Here is a 21,440-nt window from a genome sequence, read left to right on the forward strand (position 1 = left end):
GAATGAGCCTGCAGGAAGGGTACCACATGAGGAAGGAGGATGTCTTCCCTGTAACACACAGCATTGAGATTGCCTGCAATGACAACAAGCTCAGTCCGATGATTCTGTGACACACCGCCCCAGACCATGACGGACCCTCCACCTTGATCCCGCTTCAGAGAACAGGCCTCTGTGTTACACTCATTCCTTCGACGATAAACGCGAATCCAACCATCACCCCTGGTGAGACAAAACAGCGACTCGTCAGTGAAGAGCACTTTTTGCCAGTCCTGTCTGGTCCAGCGACGGAGGGTTGTGCCCATAGGCGACGTTGTTACCGGTGATGTCTGGTGAGGACCTGCCTTACAACACAGGCCTACAAGCCCTCAGTCCAGCCTCTCTCAGCCTATTGCGGACAGTCTGAGCAGTGATTGTGCGTTCCTGGTGTAACTCGGGCAGTTGTTGCCATTCTGTACCTGTCCCGCCGGTGTGATGTTCGGATGTACCGATCCTGTGCAGGTGTTGTTACACGTGGTCTGCCACTGTGAGGACGATCAGCTGTCCCTCATGTCTTCCTGTAGCGCTGTCTTCAGCGTCTCACAGTACGGACATTGCAATTTATTTCCCTGGCCCCATCTGCAGTCCTCATGCTACCTTGCAGCATGCCTAAGGAACGTTCACACAGATGAGCAGGGACCCTGGGCATCTTTCTTTTGGTGTTTTTCAGAGTCCGTAGAAAGGCCTCTTTAGTGTCCTAAGTTTTCATAAATGTGACCTTAATTGCCTACCGTCTGTAAGCTGTTAGTGTCTTAACCACCGTTCCACAGGTGGATGTTCATTAATTGTTTATGGTTAATTGAACAAGCACGGGGAAACAGTGTTAAAACCCTTTACAATGAAGATCTGGGAAGTTATTTGGGTTTTTACAAATTATCTTTGAAAGGCAGGGTCCTGAAAAAGGGATGTTTCTTTTTTTGCTGAGTTTACATGTATTCATATTTTCTATACAATTTGTGTTATGGTTCATAGCATGTTATGGTATGTGGCCCTTATCACAAGCATATAAATAAACACACACCATCTTTATGAAATCATTTTATTTCCAGAAAGAAGTGTGTGTGTGTGTGTGTGCATCTCCAGTTTGACTGTAGGCTGTACAGAAACACAGTGATCACCTCCTCACTGACACACAGAGACAGGGAACACAAGTTGCTAGAACAGGTATCACTGTATTACACATTTTTTACACATCAATTTATGTGTGAAAGGCTCCCCGCATTCTGTGTTTGACCAAGGTCTGTAGAGCTGGGGTGTTGTGAACGTGTTCTGAACGTTGCAGATAAAAATTAGAATGAATAGAGCTTACATGAATCCCTATTTTATCTGACAGACGATCATATGTTCAACACCATACATTTCTATCTTAACGTTCTGTAATGATGCACCATCCTGAACAGGCCCCTGTGCTCCTCAGTCTCTGGTGTTGTTGAAGTAGGTGACACAATGGAGGTGATGTTCAGTTTCACTTCAACATTATTAATAATATTCACTTCATTTCTCCCAGGTTCCGTGAAGGGCGTGGTTCACAAACAACACACTACATCAAGTTGGACTTCTATGGTTTTCAGTGCAGACTTGGTCTTTTATTTCTGGGGGAGAAAATAGGGACGACTGGGCTACACTTTTTCGAACAAAAAAAAAAACAACCTTCTTACTCTCCTCCGCCCAACTCATGCTCTTTACTAAAAGGCAAACTAAGCAGGGTTCATGCCAAGTGGGAAAGCAGTGATAACTACTGAAATTAAACTAAATTAGCCTTGGCAATAATTGCTGTGGGGTAGGGGAAGATAAACACATGCACACGTACTCACACAGCCACAGTTTCCACTGCCTGCAGTCAACGACTAACTATACAGCCAGTGACAGATCTAAGAACACATACAGGGTTTCCAGCCCATCCTGTCAGGGGTGAAGGAAGGCTACACCTTGGATACGTCCCTGGTTTCACTACCAGACACACCTGTTCTAACATCGACTTCTTCCCAAATCAATTTGGTCCATTTCATAGTGAGTTTATTTAAGCCTTGCCCCTCTCCTTCATGTCAATAGTCTGAGTATAGTCAGTGTGTCCACCCCCTAAATATTTATTTGGACAGTGAAGCTAAACCTTTTAATTTGGCTCTATATTCCAGCATTTTGAACTTGAGATCAAATGTTTGAGGTGACAGTATAGAATTTCACCTTTTATTTGAGGGTATTTTAATACATATCTGTTTTACCATATAGAAATGAAAGTGCTATGTATCTAGTCGCCCCAGTTGAAGGTGTCATACGTATTTGGACAAATAGAAATATAGTGTATTCAATTTAAACAACAGTTTAGTATTTGGCCCCATATTCCTATCACGCAATGCCTACATCAAGCTTGTGACTCTACAAACTTGTTGGATGCACTTTCAGTTTGTTTTAGTTGTGTTTTGGATTATTTTGTGCCCAGTAGAAATTAGTGGTAAATAAAGTATTGTCATTTTGGAGTCACATTTATTGTAAATAATGGTTCTGAACACATCTATATTAATGTGGATGCTACCATTATTACAGATAATCATGAATAATGATGAGTGAGGAAATTAGAGGCTTAAATATCCATACCCCCCAAACAAAATTATACCCTCCTGTGATTGGTAATGGTGAGAGAGGTATGCATGATTTGGGGATATGATCTTTGTGCATCTAGATACGTAAAGTGCATTAATTTCTAAATGGTAAAATACGTATGAAATTACCCTCAAATAAAAGGCAACATTCTGTACTGTCGCCTCAACAAAACATTTGAACTCAAATCCAGGTGTATAGAGCCAAATCAAAAGTTTTAGCTTCACTGTCCAAATAAACATGTAGGGTAGTGTATGTGTGAGAAAAATAAAACGAAGCCTAGCGAACAGTGAGAAGCATGGCATCAGAGACACATTATCTTACACAACAGACAAACAAAGAAACTACCATCATCAAAAGACAAACTAAAAACATTAAAAGAGACAGTAAAAATATGAAATATGTAATTTAAGAGACTTGAGTGGGGTGAAACAAGTATGATGCTTAGACAGGCTGGGTCTCCAGTGGAAATCCTCTGTCCTGCTCTGAAATAGGCTGGGGTATATTGCAACGTGGTCTCAGTATTAATCTGTACGTAAATCCAAGACACTTAATTTAGTATCACAACCGGCCGTGATTGGGAGTCCCATAGGGTGGTGCACAATTGGCCCAGCGTCGTCTGGGTTTGGCCGTCTTAGCAAATAAGAATTTGTTCTTAACCGACTTGCCTACTTAAATAAAATAATGTCATGTTTCATATGATATGCACTAATTTGTGGATGTCCATCATCCATTTCTTATGTTACGATTTGCAATTTGAACTTTTCAAAATGTACAATATGTTAAGAATTCCAATTTGTTGTAGTTAACATTAGCCAGTGGTGTAAAGTACTTAAGTAGTACTTCAAAGTATTTTTACTTCACTATTTATATTTTTGACAACTTTTACATTACTACATTCCTAAAGAAAATATTGCAGGACAGGAAAATTGTCAAATTCAGTGTGCCCCTGGCTATCCATAAATTTAAATAACAAGAAAATGGTGCTGTCTGCTTTGCTTAATACAAGGAATGATAAATTATGTATATTTAAAACCAAATAGTTTTAGACTTTTAGTCAAGTAGTATTATACAGTCTGACTCACTTAACTTTCTATTGAGGTATCTATACTTTTTCTCAAGTATGGATATTTTGTACTTTTCCCACCACTGACATCTAAGGGTGGTTAACATTAGCTAGTTTGCTAACGATATTTAGGCTAGGGGTTAGGTTTGGGGGTTAAGGTTAGGAGGTGGGTTAAAGAGTTAAGGCAAGAGTTAGCTAACATGCTAAGTAGCAAAGCAGCAAAGCAGCTAAAAAAGTACTAAGTAGTTGCAAAGTTGCTAATTAGCTAAAATGCTGAAGTTGTCCGTGATGATATTTGAACACGCTTCTTTCATTTTTGCTTTAGGTAACCTTTGGTCTAATGTAACCGTACCAAACATAACATACACTATATATACAGAAGTATGTGGACATCCCTTCAAATGAGTGGATTCGGTTATTTCAGACACACCCGTTGCTGACAAGTGTATAAAATCGAGCACACCGCCATGCAATCTCCATAGACAAACATTGGAAGTAGAATGTCAGTGACACAACGTGACACAGTCATAGGATGCCACCTCTCCAACAAGTCTGTTCATCAAATGTATGCCCTGCTAGAGCTGCCCCGGTCAACTGTAGGTGCTGTTATTGTGAAGTGAAAACGTCTAAGAGCAACAACGGCTCAGCCGCAAAGTGGTAGGCCACAAACTTACAGAACGGGATCACTAAAAATAGTCCTCGGTTGCAACACTCACTACCGAGTTTCAAATTGCCTTTGGAAGCAACGTCAGCACAAGAACTGTTCATTGGGAGCTTCATTAAATGGTTTTCCATGGCCGAGCTGCCACACACAAGCCTAAGATCACTATGAGGAATGCCAAGCGTTGGCTGGATTGGTGTAAAGCTCGCCGCCATTGAACTCTGGAGCAATGGAAACGCGTTCTCTGGAGTGATGAATCACGCTTCACCATCTGGCAGTCCGACGGACGAATCTTAGGTTGGCGGATGCCAGGAGAACGCTACCTGCCCCGATGCATAGTACCAACTGTAAAGTTTGATGGAGGAGGAATAATGGTCTGGGACAGTTTATGGTTCAGTCTAGGCCCCTTAGTTCCAATGAAGGGAAATCTTAATGCTACAGCATACAATGACATTCTAGACGACTCTTGTGCTTCCAACTTTGTGGCCTCCGTGCACAAAGAGATCCATAAAGAAATGGTTTATCGAGATCGGTGTGGAAGAACTTCACTGGTCTGCACAGAGCCCCGACCTCAACCACATCGAACACCTTTGGGATGAATTGAAAGGCAGACTGAGAGCCAGGCCTAATAGCCCAATATCAGTGCCTGTCCTCACTAATGCTCGTGGCTGAATGGAAGCAAGTCCCTGCAGAAATATTCCAACATCTAGGAGAAAGCATTCCCAGAAGAGTTGAGACTGTTATTGCAGCAAGGGGGGTGGGGACAACTCGATATTAAATGCCCATGATTTTGGAATGAGATGTTTGACGAGCAGGTGTCCACATACTTTTGGTCATGTCGTGTATCATACTAATTTGAGTGTCCCGGATTTACATTTACTGTGTCTAGTCTATGAAAGCAGGCTGTATATTATGGTATCAGACTTAGTTCATATGATACATGAACCAGAACAGGCCGTTAGACACTGGCTAACAGAATGCTAACACCCCTAACAGTCAAATCTTGACTTGATTGGCTAAGAGGACCCCCATCCTCATCCATAGAATGTCTGGGAACAGATCTAGAACGTTCATATCTAGACTACTGTGTTCTACACAATATACACAACCACACAGAGACTGTTGTTCAAGATCAGCGTCAAACTCATTCCTGGGAGGGCCGAGGGTCTGCAGGTTTTTCCTTTCAATTAAGACCTAGACAACCAGGTGAGGGAAGTTACTTACTAATTACTGACCTTAATTCACCAATAAAGTACAAGGGTGGAGCAAAAATCTGCAGACATTTGGCCCTCAGAGGAATGACTGACATGTTCTAGACAGTTTGTTCTGTTTGAGTTTATTAGTTGCCAGCTCTGCTTCCGTGGAAGTGGTCGAGTCTCAGTCAAAGCAAATGAGATCAAACGTCTGGGGTCCGTCTGTCTGTCCATCAATCTGTATGTTCAAGTCACATGGCATTACAGCACTGACTACTGGCCTAGCCCTGGCTGAAGCCTAAAGCACTGCCTCTATGAGCCTCTCTGTGGGGGCAGCCTACCCCTCCCCACTTATAAAACTATAAAGAAATGGAGAGAATAAAACACGCCACAAGCCTCCCCCTCTCTCCCCCTCAGTAATAGTGTTTTCAATATGAAACAGTGGTCACACCCGCGTCAGATTCTAACGTTAACATGGCTTCAGTTCAGTCCCTCTGTCCTTCTGCCTTACACATAGCAATCTGAACGATAGGAGAGAGAGAGGGAGGGAGGGAGGGACTGCTCTGCTATTCACAGAGGGAGGAGTTTTCAGTGATGTCATCACGCTCTCGTCCTCCATCGCTACTTCAAAACCAGGTGGAGCCCCTCCCCCGTTTCATCTAGAGGGAGAGAGAGAAAGGGAGGGAAAGCAAGACGTAGTGTTAGCATGGAGGCCAAACATGGGAAACAGAAACTAGAAAATAAATGTCTAGGGCCAGACACGCAGACTATCAACATACCTTTGAGTGTGCCAATGAGAAAGCAGCTCTCATCAGGTAAGTTATAAACCACCTGGGGAACAACATGAATAAACTTCAACATTAAATACTCATAAAAACAAGGGATGTTACTGTTAAATCTTTGATAAACAAAATAAATATCTTATAACTACAAGACAATGTAATCATGTGAGGGTTATACTGATAAAGAATTAAAACGGGTAGATAACTCCACTGGCTGTGATGGGAAGTGTGTTTGGGAGTGATTTGAATGGCACACTTCCTGAGTGAGTTGAAGGGTTAGGTTAGGGTTAGGGTGGTACACAGCATTGTGTAACAGAGGCAGTATGTAAATATAATGCAAACACCTGATGGACAAACAACATCAGCTCTTCCTAGTCAAAGATAAAATTCACACATAATGTGTAGGTATGTGCTTACCTGGTCACTCAGCAGTATGTGTATTCCTGTGGGTCCTTGTCGGTAGACCTGGTTGATCTGTCCCAGTGGAACACTACACACACACGCCATCTTCCTGATCAACTCAGCAGCCGTCAGCTCCTCCAGGTATAGAGCATGGTACACTGCACACACCCCCATTAAAACACCCCCCCCCCATTAAAACACACACACTGATGCTTCTATAAATGGACACACAGAGGTGTGTACAGTATATTCCAAATGAGTCCTCACAGAAAAAGTCGCTTTATCCATAGGTAAACAATTGTGGTATAACGCCAAGTTCATTTCTTTTCCCAGCAACATTTCTGGTTATTTCCCCTTTTTGAGGGACTATATACCGTATCTTTAAAAGGGGAACTCTGTAGTTCAAACAATAAGAAAGCAGTCACCTCGCTAGAGTTGGTAAATAGCTGACTGACCATCCACAAGATCAAAAGTACAAGGAGACCATAGGAGTCTGCTGAGGGGCGGACAGCTTATAACAATGTCTGGAACGGAGTGAATGGAATGAAACACATGGAAACCATGTGCTTGATGTGTTTCGATACAATCCCATTGGTTCCGTTCCAGCCATTATGAGCCTGTCCTCCCCAATTAAGGTGCCACTGCCTGCCTGTGAGACACACCTACCATATAAGTTAGGTGAGTCACTGTGCTCTCCGTTCTCGCTGTCGCAGCGTCTCTCCAGCAGGGGGCTCTCCACATCACCCTCCTGACACACGTAGATGGTCAACCTGGGACGCACCGACCTGCAAGGATACTTACACGTTATACACAGATAAACAGGAATATAAATCAGAGATGCACACATTCACATAACCTGTCTCACCCACTCTGCCAGGTACCAAACACTCTGCCCAGAGTGGGTGATCATTTCACTTATTTATGTTTTAAAATATATATATATGATTCATGTTCCGAATCACATTTCACCTCTCCCTCGCTCCCCCTCACCTCACTCACACCCACCCCTCACTCACAGAACCACCCCCCCACCCACCCCCTCACTCACCCACCCCCTCACTCACCCACCCACCTGGATCTGAGTGTGTAGAAGAGTCTGATTCCATCAGCAGCTCCACAGATCTGAACCAGGTCATCCCGGGTCAACTTCATTAAGTCACAACCTACACATCAAATCACATTTGATTTGTTACATGCGCCAAATACAACATGTGTAGACCTTACTGTGAAATGCTTACTTGAAAGCACTTAACAGTGCAGTTAAGAAACCCCCCCCCCAAAAAAGTAAGACATAAGAATAACAAATATTTAAAGAGCCGCAGTAAATAACAATAGAGGGGCTATATACAGGGGGTGCTGGTCAATGTGTAAGGCACCGGTGGCTACGCATAGATAACAGAAAGTAGCAGCAGCGTGGGGGGGGGTGCAAATAGTCTGGGAGTCTTATGGCTTGGGGGTAGAAGCTGTTTAGAAGCCTATTGGACCTAGACTTGGCGCTCCGGTACTGCTTACCATGCGGTAGCAGAGAGAACAGTCTATGACTAGGTAGGCTGGAGTCTGACCATTTTTAGGGCCTTCCTCTGACACCGCCTGGTATAGAGGTCCTGGATGGCAGGAAGCTTGGCCCCAGTGATGTACTTGGCCGTACGCACTAGAGTTGCCATACCAGTCAGTGATGCGTCAGGATGCTCTCGATGGTGCAGCTGTAAAACCATTTGAGGATCTCAGGGCGCATGCCAAATCTTTTCTAGTCTCCTGAGGGGAATAGGTTTTGTCATGCCCCGTTCACAACTGTCTTGGTGTGCTTGGACCACGTTAGTTCGTTGGTGTTGTGGATGTCAAGGAACTTGAAGCTCTCAACCTGCTCCACTATAGCCCCGTCGATGAGAATGGGGGAGTGCTCGGTCCTCCTTTTCCTGTAGTCCACAGTGAAGGTGGTCTAGAATTTTTTCCCCTCTGGTTGCACATTTAACATGCTGATAGAAATGAGGTAAAACTGATTTAAGTTACCCTGCATTAACTTCTTATGGCTGGGGGGCAGTATTGAGTAGCTTGGATGAATAAGTTGCCCAAAGTAAATGGCATGCTCCTCGGTCTCAGTTGCTAATATATGCATATTATTATTAGTATTATTAGTATTGGATAGAACTGTTTGAATGTCGTCTGTGAGTATAACAGAACTCATATGGCAAGCAAAATCCTGAGGAGAAATCTGAGCTTTGTATGTATTCAGAGTCCCCAATGAAATCCCCTTGAAATATTAATGATGTTGCACTGCTTAGGGGTTCCACTAGATGTCAACCATCAATAGAAATTTTAATGAGACTTATATGGTGTTGTGGGAGTGAATGATAGATTCTGCTATCAGATGTCTGGCAGTCAGCCATTTTCTGATCACGCGCATTCCTCATGGTATTCACTTGCGTTCCATTGCTCATGAAGACAAATAGGAATACTCCGGTTGGAACTTTATTGAAGCTAAATGTTAAAAACATCCTAATAATTGATTCTGTACTTAGTTTGAAATGTTTCTTCGACCTGTAAAATAATTTTTTGTCCAACGTAACGCTGACCAGAATGAGCGTTTGGATATGCATACCAAATGCGCTAACAAAAGAAGGTATTTGGACATAAATAATGGACATTATCTAACAAAACAAACATTTATGGTGTACCTGGGATTCCTGGAGTGCTTTTTTGTTGTCGAATTTTACCCCTTTTTCTCCCCAATTTCGTGGTATCCAATTGTTGTAGTAGCTACTATCTTGTCTCATCGCTACAACTCCCGTACGGGCTCGGGAGAGACGAAGGTTGAAAGTCATGCGTCCTCCGATACACAACCCAACCAAGCCGCACTGCTTCTTAACAGTGCGCATCCAACCCGGAAGCCAGCCGCACCAATGCGCCGGAGGAAACACCGTGCACCTGGCCACCTTGGCTAGCGCACACTGCGCCCAGCCCGCCACAGGAGTCGCTGGTGCGCGATGAGACAAGGACACCCCTACCGACCAAGCCCTCCCTAACCCGGGCGACGCTAGGCCAATTGTGCGTCGCCCCACGGACCTCCCGGTCGCGGCCGGTTACGACAGAGCCTGGGCGCGAACCCAGGGACTCTGATGGCACAGCTGGCGCTGCAGTACAGCGCCCTTAACCACTGCGCCACCCGGGAGGCCTCTGGAGTGCTTTCTGATGTAGATCATCAAAGGTAAGGGAATATTTATCATGAATTTCTTGTTTATGTTGACGTCAACATGGCGGCTATTGTGACACATTTTTGGATGTTTTTGGAACTAGTGAATGTAACGTGCCAATGCAAACTCATATTTTGATAAATATGAACTTTAACAAAACATACATGTATTGTGTAACATGAAGTCCTATTAGTGTCATCTGATGAAGATCATCAAAGGTTAGTGATTACTTTTATCTCTATTTGTGCTTTTTGAAACTCCTCTCTTTGGCTGGGAAAAAAAATGGCTGTGTTTTTCTGTGGCTATGTGGTGACCTAACAATCGTTTGTGGTGCTTTTGCTATAAAGCATATTTGAAATCGGACACTGTGGTGGGATTAACAACGAGAATAGCTTTAAAAATGGTATGAGATACATGTATGTTTGAGGAATTTTAATTATGAGATTTTTGATGTTTTGAAAATGGCGCCTTACACTTTGACTGGCTGTTGTCATATATCGCTCCTGTTAACGGGATTGCAGCCATAAGAAGTTCAAGTCCCCAGCCACTAGGAGCGCCACCTCTGGATGACATTACAACAGGTTCACTTTAATAACTCCTACAAAATAACCTACACAATACGAAGAGTGTGTGTGTACCTGAGAAGTGGGAGAAGAGTCGTGCATATGTGTTGAAGCGGTTCTTGACAAGCCACTTCTGAGCCTCCTTGATGGTAGCCGTAGGACTGAGCTGCTAGAGAGAGGGATATAGAGAAAGAGAAGAGGGTGTGTTGGGGGGGGATAACAATGAATTTCAACATAAATACAACCTAAACTGGAGGCTTTTGTTAAATGAGAAGTTTTTACAGGATTTGAGACACGTCCATGTGTGTGTGCGTGATGTATACTAACCTCTGTGACGACTTGGCTGACAGGGTCTGTCTGGTGATTGGGCGACGAGGGGCCACTGGAATACAACAGTCACAGTCAGCATTATCTCACTATGTCCAGACAGAATTTTCTTACTCTCACACACGGGCCTACCTGTCAGGTACAGAGGAGGCAGTGTATGTGGAGAGCGGTGTAGAGGAGAAAGAGGGGCCAGCTGTCTGGGGAGAGCTGATGTAGGCATCAGGCCACGGAGAACACTGAACAGAGAAGAGAGAGAGACAACACACTGCGATAATACTACTGAGCATTACCGTCACCAATTAGCAAGCATCAAACCACTCCACATATTATATTCACTGCCTTGACAGGAGTGGAGGATGTTTATATAATATATAGTGCCTTCAGAAAGTATTCACACCCCTTGACTTTTCCCACATTGTTATATTACAGTCTGAATTTTAAATGGATCAAATTGAGATTTTGTATCATTGGCCTACACACAATACCCAATGTCAAAGTGGAATGGTGTTTTTGAAATTATTATTATTTTTTTTTTTTAAAAGCTGAAATGTCTTGAGTCAATAAGTATTCAACTCCTTTGTTATGGCAAGCCTAAATAAGTTCAGGAGTAAACATTTGTTTAACAAGTTACAATGTGTACAATAGTGTAACATTTCAACCTCGTCTCTGTACCCCACACATACAATTATCTGTATGGTCCCTCAGTCGAGCAGTGAATTTCAAACACAGATTCAACCACAAAGACCAGGGAGGTTTCCCAATGCCTCGCAAAGGCCACCTAATGGTAGATGGGAAAAAATAAACAGACATTGAATATCCCTTTGAACATGTTGAAGTTATTAATTACACTTTGAATGGTGTATCAATACACTCAACCACTACAAAGGTACAGGTGTCCTTCCTAACTCAGTTGACGGAGAAGAAGGAAGCCGCTAAGGGATTTCACCATGAGGCCAATGGTGACTTTAAAACAGAGTGTAATGGCTGTGATAGGAGAAAACTGAGGATGGATCAACAACATTGTAATTTAGTATTGTGGAGTAACTACAAAGTGAAAAGGAAGAAGCCTGTACAGAATAAAATATTCCAAAGCATGCATCCTGTTTGCAACAAGGCACTAAAGTAAAACTTTTCAAAAATGTGGCAGAGAAATTAACTTAATGTCCTGAATACAAAGTGTTTTGTTTGGGGCAAATCCAACAACACTGAGCACCAATCTTCATATTTTCAAGCATGGAGGTGGCTGCATCAGGTTATGGGTATGCTTGGCAGCTGCATCAGGTTATGGGTATGCTTGGCAAGGACGAGGACGTTTTTTTTAATTATAAAAATAAATGGAATAGAGCTAAGCACAGGCAAAATCCTAGAGGAAAACCTGGCTCAGCCTGCTTTCCAACAGACACTGGGAGACAAATTCATATTTCAGTTGGACAATAACCTAAAACAAGGCCAAATATACACTGGAGTTGCTTACCAAGACAACATTGAATGTTCCAGAGGGTCCTAGTCAGTTAACTTAAATCAGCTTGAAAATCCATCGCAAGACTTGAAAATGGCTGTCTAGCAATGGTGAACAACATATTTGACAGAGCTCGAAGAATTTTTTGAAGAATACATGTGAAAATATTGTACAATCAAGGTGTACAAAGCTCTTTTGAGTCTTACCCAGAGACTCACAGCTGTAAACGCTGCCAAAGGTGATTATAACATGTATTGACTCAGGGATGTGAAAACTTTGGTAAATTAGATATTTTTGTATTTAATTTAATTAAAAACATTTTTTTTTAATCCAAAAACATGTTTTCGTTTTGTCATTATGCGATAGTGTGTGTAGATTTTGAATTCAGGCTGTACCAACAAAATATGGAACAAGTCAAGGATAGGATACACATGGCATTTGGAAAGTTTTCAGACCCCTCGACTTTTTCAAAATTTTGTTAGGTTACAGCCGTATTCTAAAATGGATGAAATAGTTTTCCCCCCTCATCAATCTACACACAATACCCCATACTGACAGAGCAAAAACAGGTTTATTGAAATGTTTGCACATTTATTTAAAAAAAATAAAAAATGAAGGAAATATCACATTTACATAACATCAGATCCTTTACTCAGTACTTTGTTGAAGTGACTTTGGCAGCGATTACAGCCTCGAAGCTACAAGCTTGGCACACCTGTATTTGGGGAGTTTCTCCCATTCTTCTCTACAGATCCTCTCAAGCTTTGTCAGGTTGGATGGGGAGCGTCGCTGCACAACTATTTTCAGGTCTTTCTAGAGATGTTCAATCAGGTTCAAGTCCGGGCTATGGCTGGGCCACTCAAAGACATTCAGAGACTTGTACCGAAGCCACTCCTGCGTCGTCTTGGCTGTGTGCTTAAGGTTGTTGTCTTGTTGGAAGGTGAACCTTCACCCCAGTCTGAGGTCCTGAGCGCTCTGGAGCAGGTTTTCATCAAGGATCTCTGTACTTTGCTCCATTCATCTTTCCCTCGATCCTGACTAGTCTCCCAGTCCCTGAAAACCTTCTCCAATGGATGAGGTGGCAGAATAGCCTAGTGGTTAGAGCATTGGACTAGTAACCAGAAGGTTGCAAGTTCAAACCCCCGAGCTGACAAGGTACAAATCTGTCGTTCTGCCCCTGAACAGGCAGTTAACCCACTGTTCCTAGGCCGTCATTGAAAATAAGAATTTGTTCTTAATTAACTGACTTGCCTGGTTAAATAAAGATAAAACAAATAAATAAATGCTGCCACCACCATGCTTCACCGTAGAGAGGGTACCAAGTTTCCTTGAGACGTAGCACTTGACATTCAGGTCGAAGAGTTCAATCTTGGTTTCACCAGGCCAGAGAATCTTGTTTCTCGTGGTCAGAGTCTTTTAGGTGCCTTTTGGCAAACTCAAAGTGGGCTGTCATGTGACTTTTACTGAGGAGTGGTTTCCATCTAGCCACTACCATAAAGGCCTGAAAATGGTGGAGTTCTGCAGAGATGGGAGAACCTTCCAGAAGGACAACCATCTCCACAGAGGAACTCTGGAGCTCTGTCAGAGTGACCATTGGGTTCTTGGACACCTCCCTGACCAAGGCCCTAATCCTCCGATTGCACAGTTTGGCCAGGCAGCCAGCTCAAGGGAGAGTCTTGGTGGTTCCAAAATTCTGTCATTTAAGAATGATGGAGGCCACTGTGCTCTCAGGGATCTTCAATGCTGCAGAAATGTTTTGGTACCCTTCCCCAGATCTGTGCCTCGACATAATTTTTTCTCAGTGGTCTATGGACAATTCCTTCAATCTCATGGCTTGGTTTTTGCTCTGACAAGCAGTTAAAACATTTTTTAAATACATTTGCAAACATTTCTAAAAAAAAAGTTTTTGCTTTGTCATTATGGGGTATTGGGTGTAGATTGGGGGACACACACACACACACAATTGAACCAATTTTAGACTAAGGCTGTAACGTAACAAAATGTGGAAAAATGGAGTCTGAATACTTTCCGAATTTACTGTATATTATATAGGACACTTACAGTGCCTCTCTTGGCCAGCGAGTCCCCACAGTCAGCCGGCAGCGTCCGCTTGCTGGACTTCTTCAGCTCATAGTCTCCTGCCTCCTCTATGATGGGCTCCAGCCTCATCTACACAAACACACACACTAAGTTTCACACAAACATGCACACTCACAATCTGACTGCAAACAAAACAGATATAAAACTTGCCTACTAATACCCGGAAGTGACACTTCCAATACATACAAACTCTGTTTCATTAAGTGCCTTTAGTTTTCCAGTCCTAATTAAATGCCATTCAAACCCCCAGTCTGACTAACCTCTGATAGTATGGTTGTGTCGTAGGAGGGCTGGTACTTCTCCTTTTCCTGAGACGTTCGTTTCTCCATCTTCTCTCTGTCAGTCTTCTGTTTCCTGTCTGCCCCCTTTGGCTGGGGGGAGGAGAGAAAGAGAGAGAAAAAGAGGGAATGCAGAGTGTTAAATCAGGTGCAGGCTTGTCATCTGACTTAGTATGTCAAAGTGTGTAAGTGTGATTGACTGTTCAGAGAATATGAGTGTGTTTTATTTAACTAGGCAAGTCAGTTAAGAACAAATTATTATTTTCAATGACGGCTTTGGAACAATGGGTTAACTGCCTTGTTCACGGGCAGAATTACAGATTTTTACCTTGTCAGCTCGGGGATTCGATCTAGCAACCTATTCGGCTACTGGCCCAACATTCTAACCACTAGGCTACCTGCCGCCCTGTGTGTGTGTGTACCTTGAAGACTTTGATTTGGCAGGAGGCAGAGTGGAGGTGTTCAGTGTACTCTCCGTTGTCTCCCTGCCTGAAAGTGTCGATCTGGATCCTGAAGGGAACTCCCTTCTCTCCTCCATGCTTTCTAGGGGTGAACTCTGTACTGATGCAGTGAACCTACACACACAAAGATGGAGCGAATAGAGGCAGAGGAGAGTGAGTCAATGTGACTATAGGGAAGTGTGTGTGTGTGTTGATTGGTGTGTTACCTGCACAAACACAGAGGCTCTCTTGTTGAGGTCCCAGAGGAATTCGGCAGCGTTGAGCTGAGCGGGGTTGGCCTTCGCCTCCACAATACCCACTGACAGGGGGATGTCTACACACACACTGCAAATTAGTATTACATACAGAACAACCCCCCCCCCCCCCCCTTAAGGCATTACATGTACTGACTGCTACACACACGCTACAAATTAGTATTACATACAGAACAACCCCCCTTAAGGAATCACATGTACTGACTGCTACACACACGCTACAAATTAGTATTACATACAGAACAACCCCCCCCTTAAGGCATCACATGTACTGACTGCTACACACACGCTACAAATTAGTATTACATACAGAACACCCCCTTAAGGCATCGCATGTACTGACTGCTACACACACGCTACAAATTAGTATTACATACAGAACAACCCCCCTTAAGGCATCACATGTACTGACTGCTACACACACACTTAAGTGTTCTTACCGATATCTAGGAGACGGTCTCCAGGGCGATTCCATTTCCACCCCTCCAGTTGCTGGTGCTCTGTGTACTGGAGTCTTCTGTCATGAAACACCACCCTAACGATGCTCTACATACACACAGTTATGAAACACCACCCTAACGATGCTCTACATACACACAGTTATGAAACACCACCCTAACGATGCTCTACATACACACAGTTATGAAACACCACCCTAACGATGCTCTACATACACACAGTTATGAAACACCACCCTAACGATGCTCTACATACACACAGTTATGAAACACCACCCTAACGATGCTCTACATACACAGTTATCAAACCCCACCGGCACAACGACCGCAACAATCATAACACAACTACAAAGAAACCACGCACACAGAAAAGCTGCAATATTAATATTTCTGACCTTGACACTCTTGTTGTTAATCTCTGGTAACTCGGCCAGCTTTCGGTTGTCCAGCATACGGATCTCATAAGACTGGCCTGAGAGACAGAGGGGGTTAAGATGAGGTTTGAGTGATTGTGTATCTCTGCTGTTTGAAAATAGACAACATCCTTTCTTGCTATTGGAGGAGAGCTATTAAGCATTACCATGTGAGTGTGGGTTTGTGTACAGCATAGTTGAGGTAGTTTCCCATGACAGGAGTGTGTGAGTAAGTCACCTTGGTTCAGGTAGGTGAGTGTCTCATCGTGTAGTTTGACAGCAGGGGAGGTGGCAGCACAGAGAACGTACTGGAAGGGAGGGTTGAGACTGCTGCTCTCACAGTCTGAAGGAAGACTGGAGTCCTCCTGTTTAAAGATTGGCAGGGCCAGCACATCACTGGAGAGACAAAGAGAGATGGTGGGAGAGAGACTAGTTAGGGTAAGTAAGACTAAGTAGCCCTGTTGAAACAGTAACAGTTGGAAGTGTCCCACTGGAAAATACTTTTCTGTTTTACAACACACGAGCCAGTCTGACATAACCTGCACACAGACACTTGGCACCAGCTCCAGACAGACAGCCTGTCCCCAGCTCACCCTAACGGATCCTAGCGCTCGGCAGAAGTGTGTGTGTGCCCGGGTAACCAAAGTCTCTCCTATATGCCAAGAAATGTGTTCATGGTCCCTGGAACAGCTCAGGTTAATTAAGTTCACTTTGAAAATGTGGGGGAAGTTGGCAGTCTGAATTTAAAGTCCACATAATGCTCTAAGGACAAGTCAAGCTGTAGAAGACCTCCTCTACCTTGAAGTAAAAGCTAAGAATCTGACAAGATTGGATAGGTGAACATTTTTCACTAAATAGCTTCCATCAATCCAGTGTTGTCAGATCAGTGAAAGAAAATAGGCAATGAAGGGAGAGGAAGGAATCCTTGAACTATTGGAACAGACCATAGTGTGAATTAGTCTGCTAGAGTGGTACATCTTAAAATAAAAAGATGATTCCAAATTAAACAAGTCTACTGCCATGACATGGTGTAAACAGAACAATCCATGTGGGTGCACTTGTCATCCCGCGAAGGTCCTGTATTTAATGTTACATTTTTGTCATTTAGCAGACAGACACTTATCCAGTGCAACTTTTTTCCCGACATTCCATACTTTTTTCGTGCTGGTTCCCTGTGGGAATCAAACCCACAACCCTGGGGTTACAAGTACCATGCGCTACCAACTGAGCTACAAGTTGGAATGTCATGTGTCCCAACTTTTCTTTCTACAAAAAAAAGGTCCTACTGTCAGTAAGGCACCAATTAATTAAGGTTACAAGAGTGTAGACCCAATGACATCAGCAAATGTCATTACACTTGTGATTTGTAAGAGATGTTTCGTTCCATTAATCAAATGGCAAATGTGCACAGTTTGGATGCTGGAATTATTTTGGAGTGGACGAACATGCGCAGGTAGGCAATTTATTGAAGAGATTTGTTTGACAATAAGATTAAAACATTGTGAATGGCTGTGTTCATGCCAAATTAAAAAGGTAGGATTTTTTTTTACCGGTAAACGACATGTCTTTACTGTTTATTGCATTCGCAAGCACATCCACACAAACAAGGTCCCACATTAAAAAAATAGAGACCCCCTGAATGTCATGGAATAATTCACTCTGGAACAGACCCCTCTCATAAACACAACTACTGCAGACAGTGTACTGTATTCTCCCTGTCCCACCCTAACCCAACGCCTCCTGCATGGCATGCCAGTTGCAGAGCCGCTTCCCCACTCAGCATTGCTGCCAAGGAAACTGCATCTGCTTCCTGACACACGAGGAGCCGGCTCCACTGACAAACAGACATTCTGTTCCTACTGAGCACCACAGCTGCTCTCTAAACATGTGAGACACACACACACACACACAGGGAGGATCCTGATAAGACAGCTGACAGTCCTGGAACTCTTTCCCACAGAAACACAACCTACTTCACAAAAACATCTGTGGGGAAAACACACATAGGGCTGTTGCGGTACTGTGAGGGTGGTGTTTCATAACTGTGTGTATGACACTGAGGTAAGGGGTGTGTGTGTGGGTCTTTGCGTGACTGTTCCATAGTGGATGATCTGACTGGTACAGTTACAAACTCCCCTGAGCATCCCAGCTTATTGCTGCAATAGCAACCCCAGTTACACCATGTTGTCATCACTTCAAGAGGTGCCACAGGCACCCAGAGAGAGGTGGTGGGGGAGAGCTTATCCCCCCTCCCTCCCTGTGCTTAGGGTTTATGTTCCCGACATTCTGCCACTGCCCCCCCCCCCTCTCTCTCTTTGTGTCTAGTAGGGTATTTAAGCCCTCTGTCGTCCATGACAACCTGCTGTGATGGCCCCCTACTTCCCAAAACAAAGACCAACACACCAACGTATGTCATGGGTGAATCCCAGGGTTTAGGAGACAGAGTGGGAACAATTTGTAGCTTCCATCCCATGTCCAGACAGTGATATATATTTTGTATACCAAACGGTCTCTCTAACCTCATACTGTATGCGCCAGCCCCCAGCTCCTGCCCGATGCCCGAAAGACTGGCATCGAAGTCGTGTACCAGCCCTGACTCGATGGTGGCATCGTCCATCTTCAGCACCCAGGCCATCGCCCCCAGTTCCTTCTCCTCCGCCTCTAGCCGAAGGGCCGCCAGATTGCCTCCGGGGAAGGGACCGCAGCTAGCGGGAGAATAAACCGCTGCTGGTGGACTAGAGAATATTTAAGAGAAAGTTAACCAAGGTAGCTAGTTAGATAGTTGTGTTTGCTACTACTGGCTAACTGCTAGCTACTGGTGGTTGGCTAAGAATATGGCTAGTTAGCTGTTAGATAACTGCTGTAGCTAGCTAACTGAAGATCGAATAACAGTGTATTGATAGCGCTCCACTAGCCGGGTGATATATCGCCATAATTGGTTACAATATGGCTGGCAAGTGAAAGTAGAAATCTGGACTGATGTGAAGACTACAAACAGACTAACTAGCTAGGTAAAGTTAACAGACATACGTTAGCTAGCAAGTTAACAACAAAATCCACAACCATTACGTTGGGTTGATTACCAGCAGCATGCTAAATAACCGTTTGCTAGCGAAACCCTGCACCACTAACGCTAGCTACCCAGCTAGCGATAGTTAGCTCAATTGCGGTCCTCGGAAGTCAATTTCGCCGGAGATATGGCACACCGTAATATCCCAAACCCAGCCAAAGCTATCCACCTAGCTAGCTAGCAACATTACGTAATTGCAGGGGGATGTTGTTGACATTCCACACACCGCATTCCCACGCAATGTCCGTCTGAATTAACTAGCTAGCATTAACAGGCTAATAGCATTAGCAAACTTCACTTGCTTTTGATTCACGGATGTTTGGAATCCTCCTATGCGAAGGTCGCAGCCAGCGCTTCCTGTGCCCTCCGAAACCTCTCTCCTTTTTTCATCGCGGACTTGTGACCAGGGCTACAGTTCCCGGCCGGTTAAATAAGAGTCTTTAAACATCAGAAGAGTGGCAGTTGTCACAAAAGCAGCCAGCATAAACATGGCTTCTCAACAGACTATGCCCTCACAACCCCCCCCCCCCCAAAAAAAACTTCCAGCCGCAGTAGATGCCACAGAGTCTATGGGCCAATCAGAGAGCCGCTCTGGTGCCAAGCGCACCCAGCTCAGCCAATGGGCTCCCTCGGAGCTTTCGTCAACCCATCGACGTTATAACACCGATGTGACCAGTTCATAGCAGGCACAGGCAACCCATCACATACATTGACATAATCATAAACCACAATTCAACCGAGACATCATAAATCAGTGAAAATAGTCAGCTACTACAGGCTAGCATGTTCACACCCCTCTGCTTCCAGAGAACAGAATTATAGAAAAGAGAGGAATGGATAGATGCGGCGTTGGACCAAGGCCAACAGAAGTGAATTCAGATGTAGTTAGTTGGAATGATTGTAGTGAGAGATATTTGGGATGGTGACACAGAGGCTCTTTAGGAGACACACGTTAACCCATAACCCTGTGTCTGGGTTTCATGCTGTTAGAGGTCAGTGTGCATTTATAAAGAACATAAATCAGCCATGAATCTTCACTCCTGCAATAGCAGGACTACCCACCCTTATCTTGAGTTAAGAATCAGATAATGTCACATATTAACTTGTGAATATAGAAACTGCTATGAACTTTGGTCACCAAGTGTTATTCCAATATCCCATACCTCACAAACAGTGCATTCGTAAAGTATTCAGACCCCTGAACTTTTTCCACATTTTGTTACTTATTCTAAAATGGATTAAATTAGCCCCCCCCCCTTAAATCTACACACAATACCCCATAATAACAAAGCAAAAACAGGAATATGTAAATGTTATAAGTATTCAGACCCTTTACTCAGTACTTTGTTGAAGCACCTTTGGCAGCGATTAGTCTCTAGTCTTCTTGGGTATGACGCTACAAGTTTAGCACACCTGTATTTGGGGAGTTTCTCCCATTCTTCTCTGCAGATCCTCTCAAGCACTGTCAGGTTGGATGGGGAGCGTCGCTGCACTGATCATTTCAAGTCTCTCCAGAGATGTTCGATCAGGTTCAAGTCCGGGCTCCGGCTGGGCCACTCCAGGACATTCAGAGACTTGTACCGAAGCCACTCCTGCATTGTCTTGACTGTGTGCTTAAGGTTGTTGTCCTGTTGGAAGGTGAACCTTCGCCCCCAGTCTGAGGTCCTGAGCGCTCTGGAGCAGGTTTTCATCAATGATCTCTGTACTTTGCTCCATCCATCTTTCCCTCAATCCTAATTAGTCTCCTAGTCCTTGCCGCTGAAAAACATCACTAGCATGATGCGGCCACCACCATGCTTCACCATAGGGATGGTGCCAGGTTTCCTCCAGACGTGGTGCTTGGCATTCAAGCCAAAGAGTTCAATCCTGGTTTCATCAAACCAGAGAATCTTGTTTGTCATGGTCAGAGTCCTTTAGGTACCTTTTGGCAAACTCTAAGTGGGAAGTCATGTGACTTTTACTGAGGAGTGGCTTCCTTCTGGCCACTCTACCATAAAGGCCTGATTGGTGCAGTGCTGCAGAGATGGTTATCCTTCTGGAAGGTTCTCCCATCTCCACAGAGGAACTCTGTCAGAGTGACCATCGGGTTCTTGGTTACCTCCCTGACAAAGGCCCTTCTCCCCAGATT

At 44.0% G+C, this 21,440-nt stretch overlaps 1 protein-coding gene across 3 annotated transcripts; it reads right to left on the reverse strand.

Annotated features, from left to right (window-relative positions):
- Positions 1 to 3,029: 3,029 nt before the first annotated feature.
- ubp1 (upstream binding protein 1) lies at positions 3,030 to 19,710 on the reverse strand. 3 transcript variants are annotated; one of them, XM_029658604.2, is made up of 17 exons: positions 19,615 to 19,710; positions 18,762 to 18,977; positions 16,481 to 16,638; positions 16,225 to 16,301; positions 15,812 to 15,917; positions 15,324 to 15,430; positions 15,079 to 15,231; positions 14,639 to 14,749; positions 14,340 to 14,447; positions 10,952 to 11,055; positions 10,820 to 10,874; positions 10,568 to 10,658; positions 7,811 to 7,901; positions 7,405 to 7,523; positions 6,754 to 6,896; positions 6,334 to 6,385; positions 3,030 to 6,213 (listed from the first exon to the last, which is right to left on the reverse strand). In XM_029658604.2, the coding sequence occupies exons 2-17, from the start codon at positions 18,875 to 18,877 to the stop codon at positions 6,176 to 6,178; spliced, it is 1,629 nt and encodes a 542-aa protein (XP_029514464.1). In that variant the 5' UTR covers positions 18,878 to 18,977; positions 19,615 to 19,710; the 3' UTR covers positions 3,030 to 6,175. The 3 variants fall into 3 exon arrangements, with proteins under 3 accessions (XP_029514464.1, XP_029514467.1, XP_029514465.1); XM_029658607.2 differs by having other exon boundaries at positions 10,568 to 10,661; XM_029658605.2 differs by lacking the exons at positions 3,030 to 6,213; positions 6,334 to 6,385; positions 6,754 to 6,896; positions 19,615 to 19,710 and having other exon boundaries at positions 7,420 to 7,523; positions 7,803 to 7,901; positions 10,568 to 10,661; positions 18,762 to 18,971.
- Between the last annotated feature and the right edge of the window lie 1,730 nt (positions 19,711 to 21,440).

This window comes from Oncorhynchus nerka, linkage group LG4 (genome assembly GCF_034236695.1).
Source record: "Oncorhynchus nerka isolate Pitt River linkage group LG4, Oner_Uvic_2.0, whole genome shotgun sequence".
NCBI lineage: Eukaryota > Metazoa > Chordata > Actinopteri > Salmoniformes > Salmonidae > Oncorhynchus > Oncorhynchus nerka.

Bases quoted from the DNA above. Each gene is read 5' to 3' on its own strand.
- ubp1 (XM_029658607.2), bottom strand. From the start codon at position 18,877: ATGGCCTGGGTGCTGAAGATGGACGATGCCACCATCGAGTCAGGGCTG. The intron at 15,232-15,323 runs GTAACACACCAA...TTGTGTGTGTAG, and splicing joins GAGCCTCTGTGTTTGTGCAG to GTTCACTGCATCAGTACAGA. The intron at 7,902-10,567 runs GTACACACACAC...TTTGATGTGTAG, and splicing joins ACTCTTCTCCCACTTCTCAG to GTTGTGACTTAATGAAGTTG.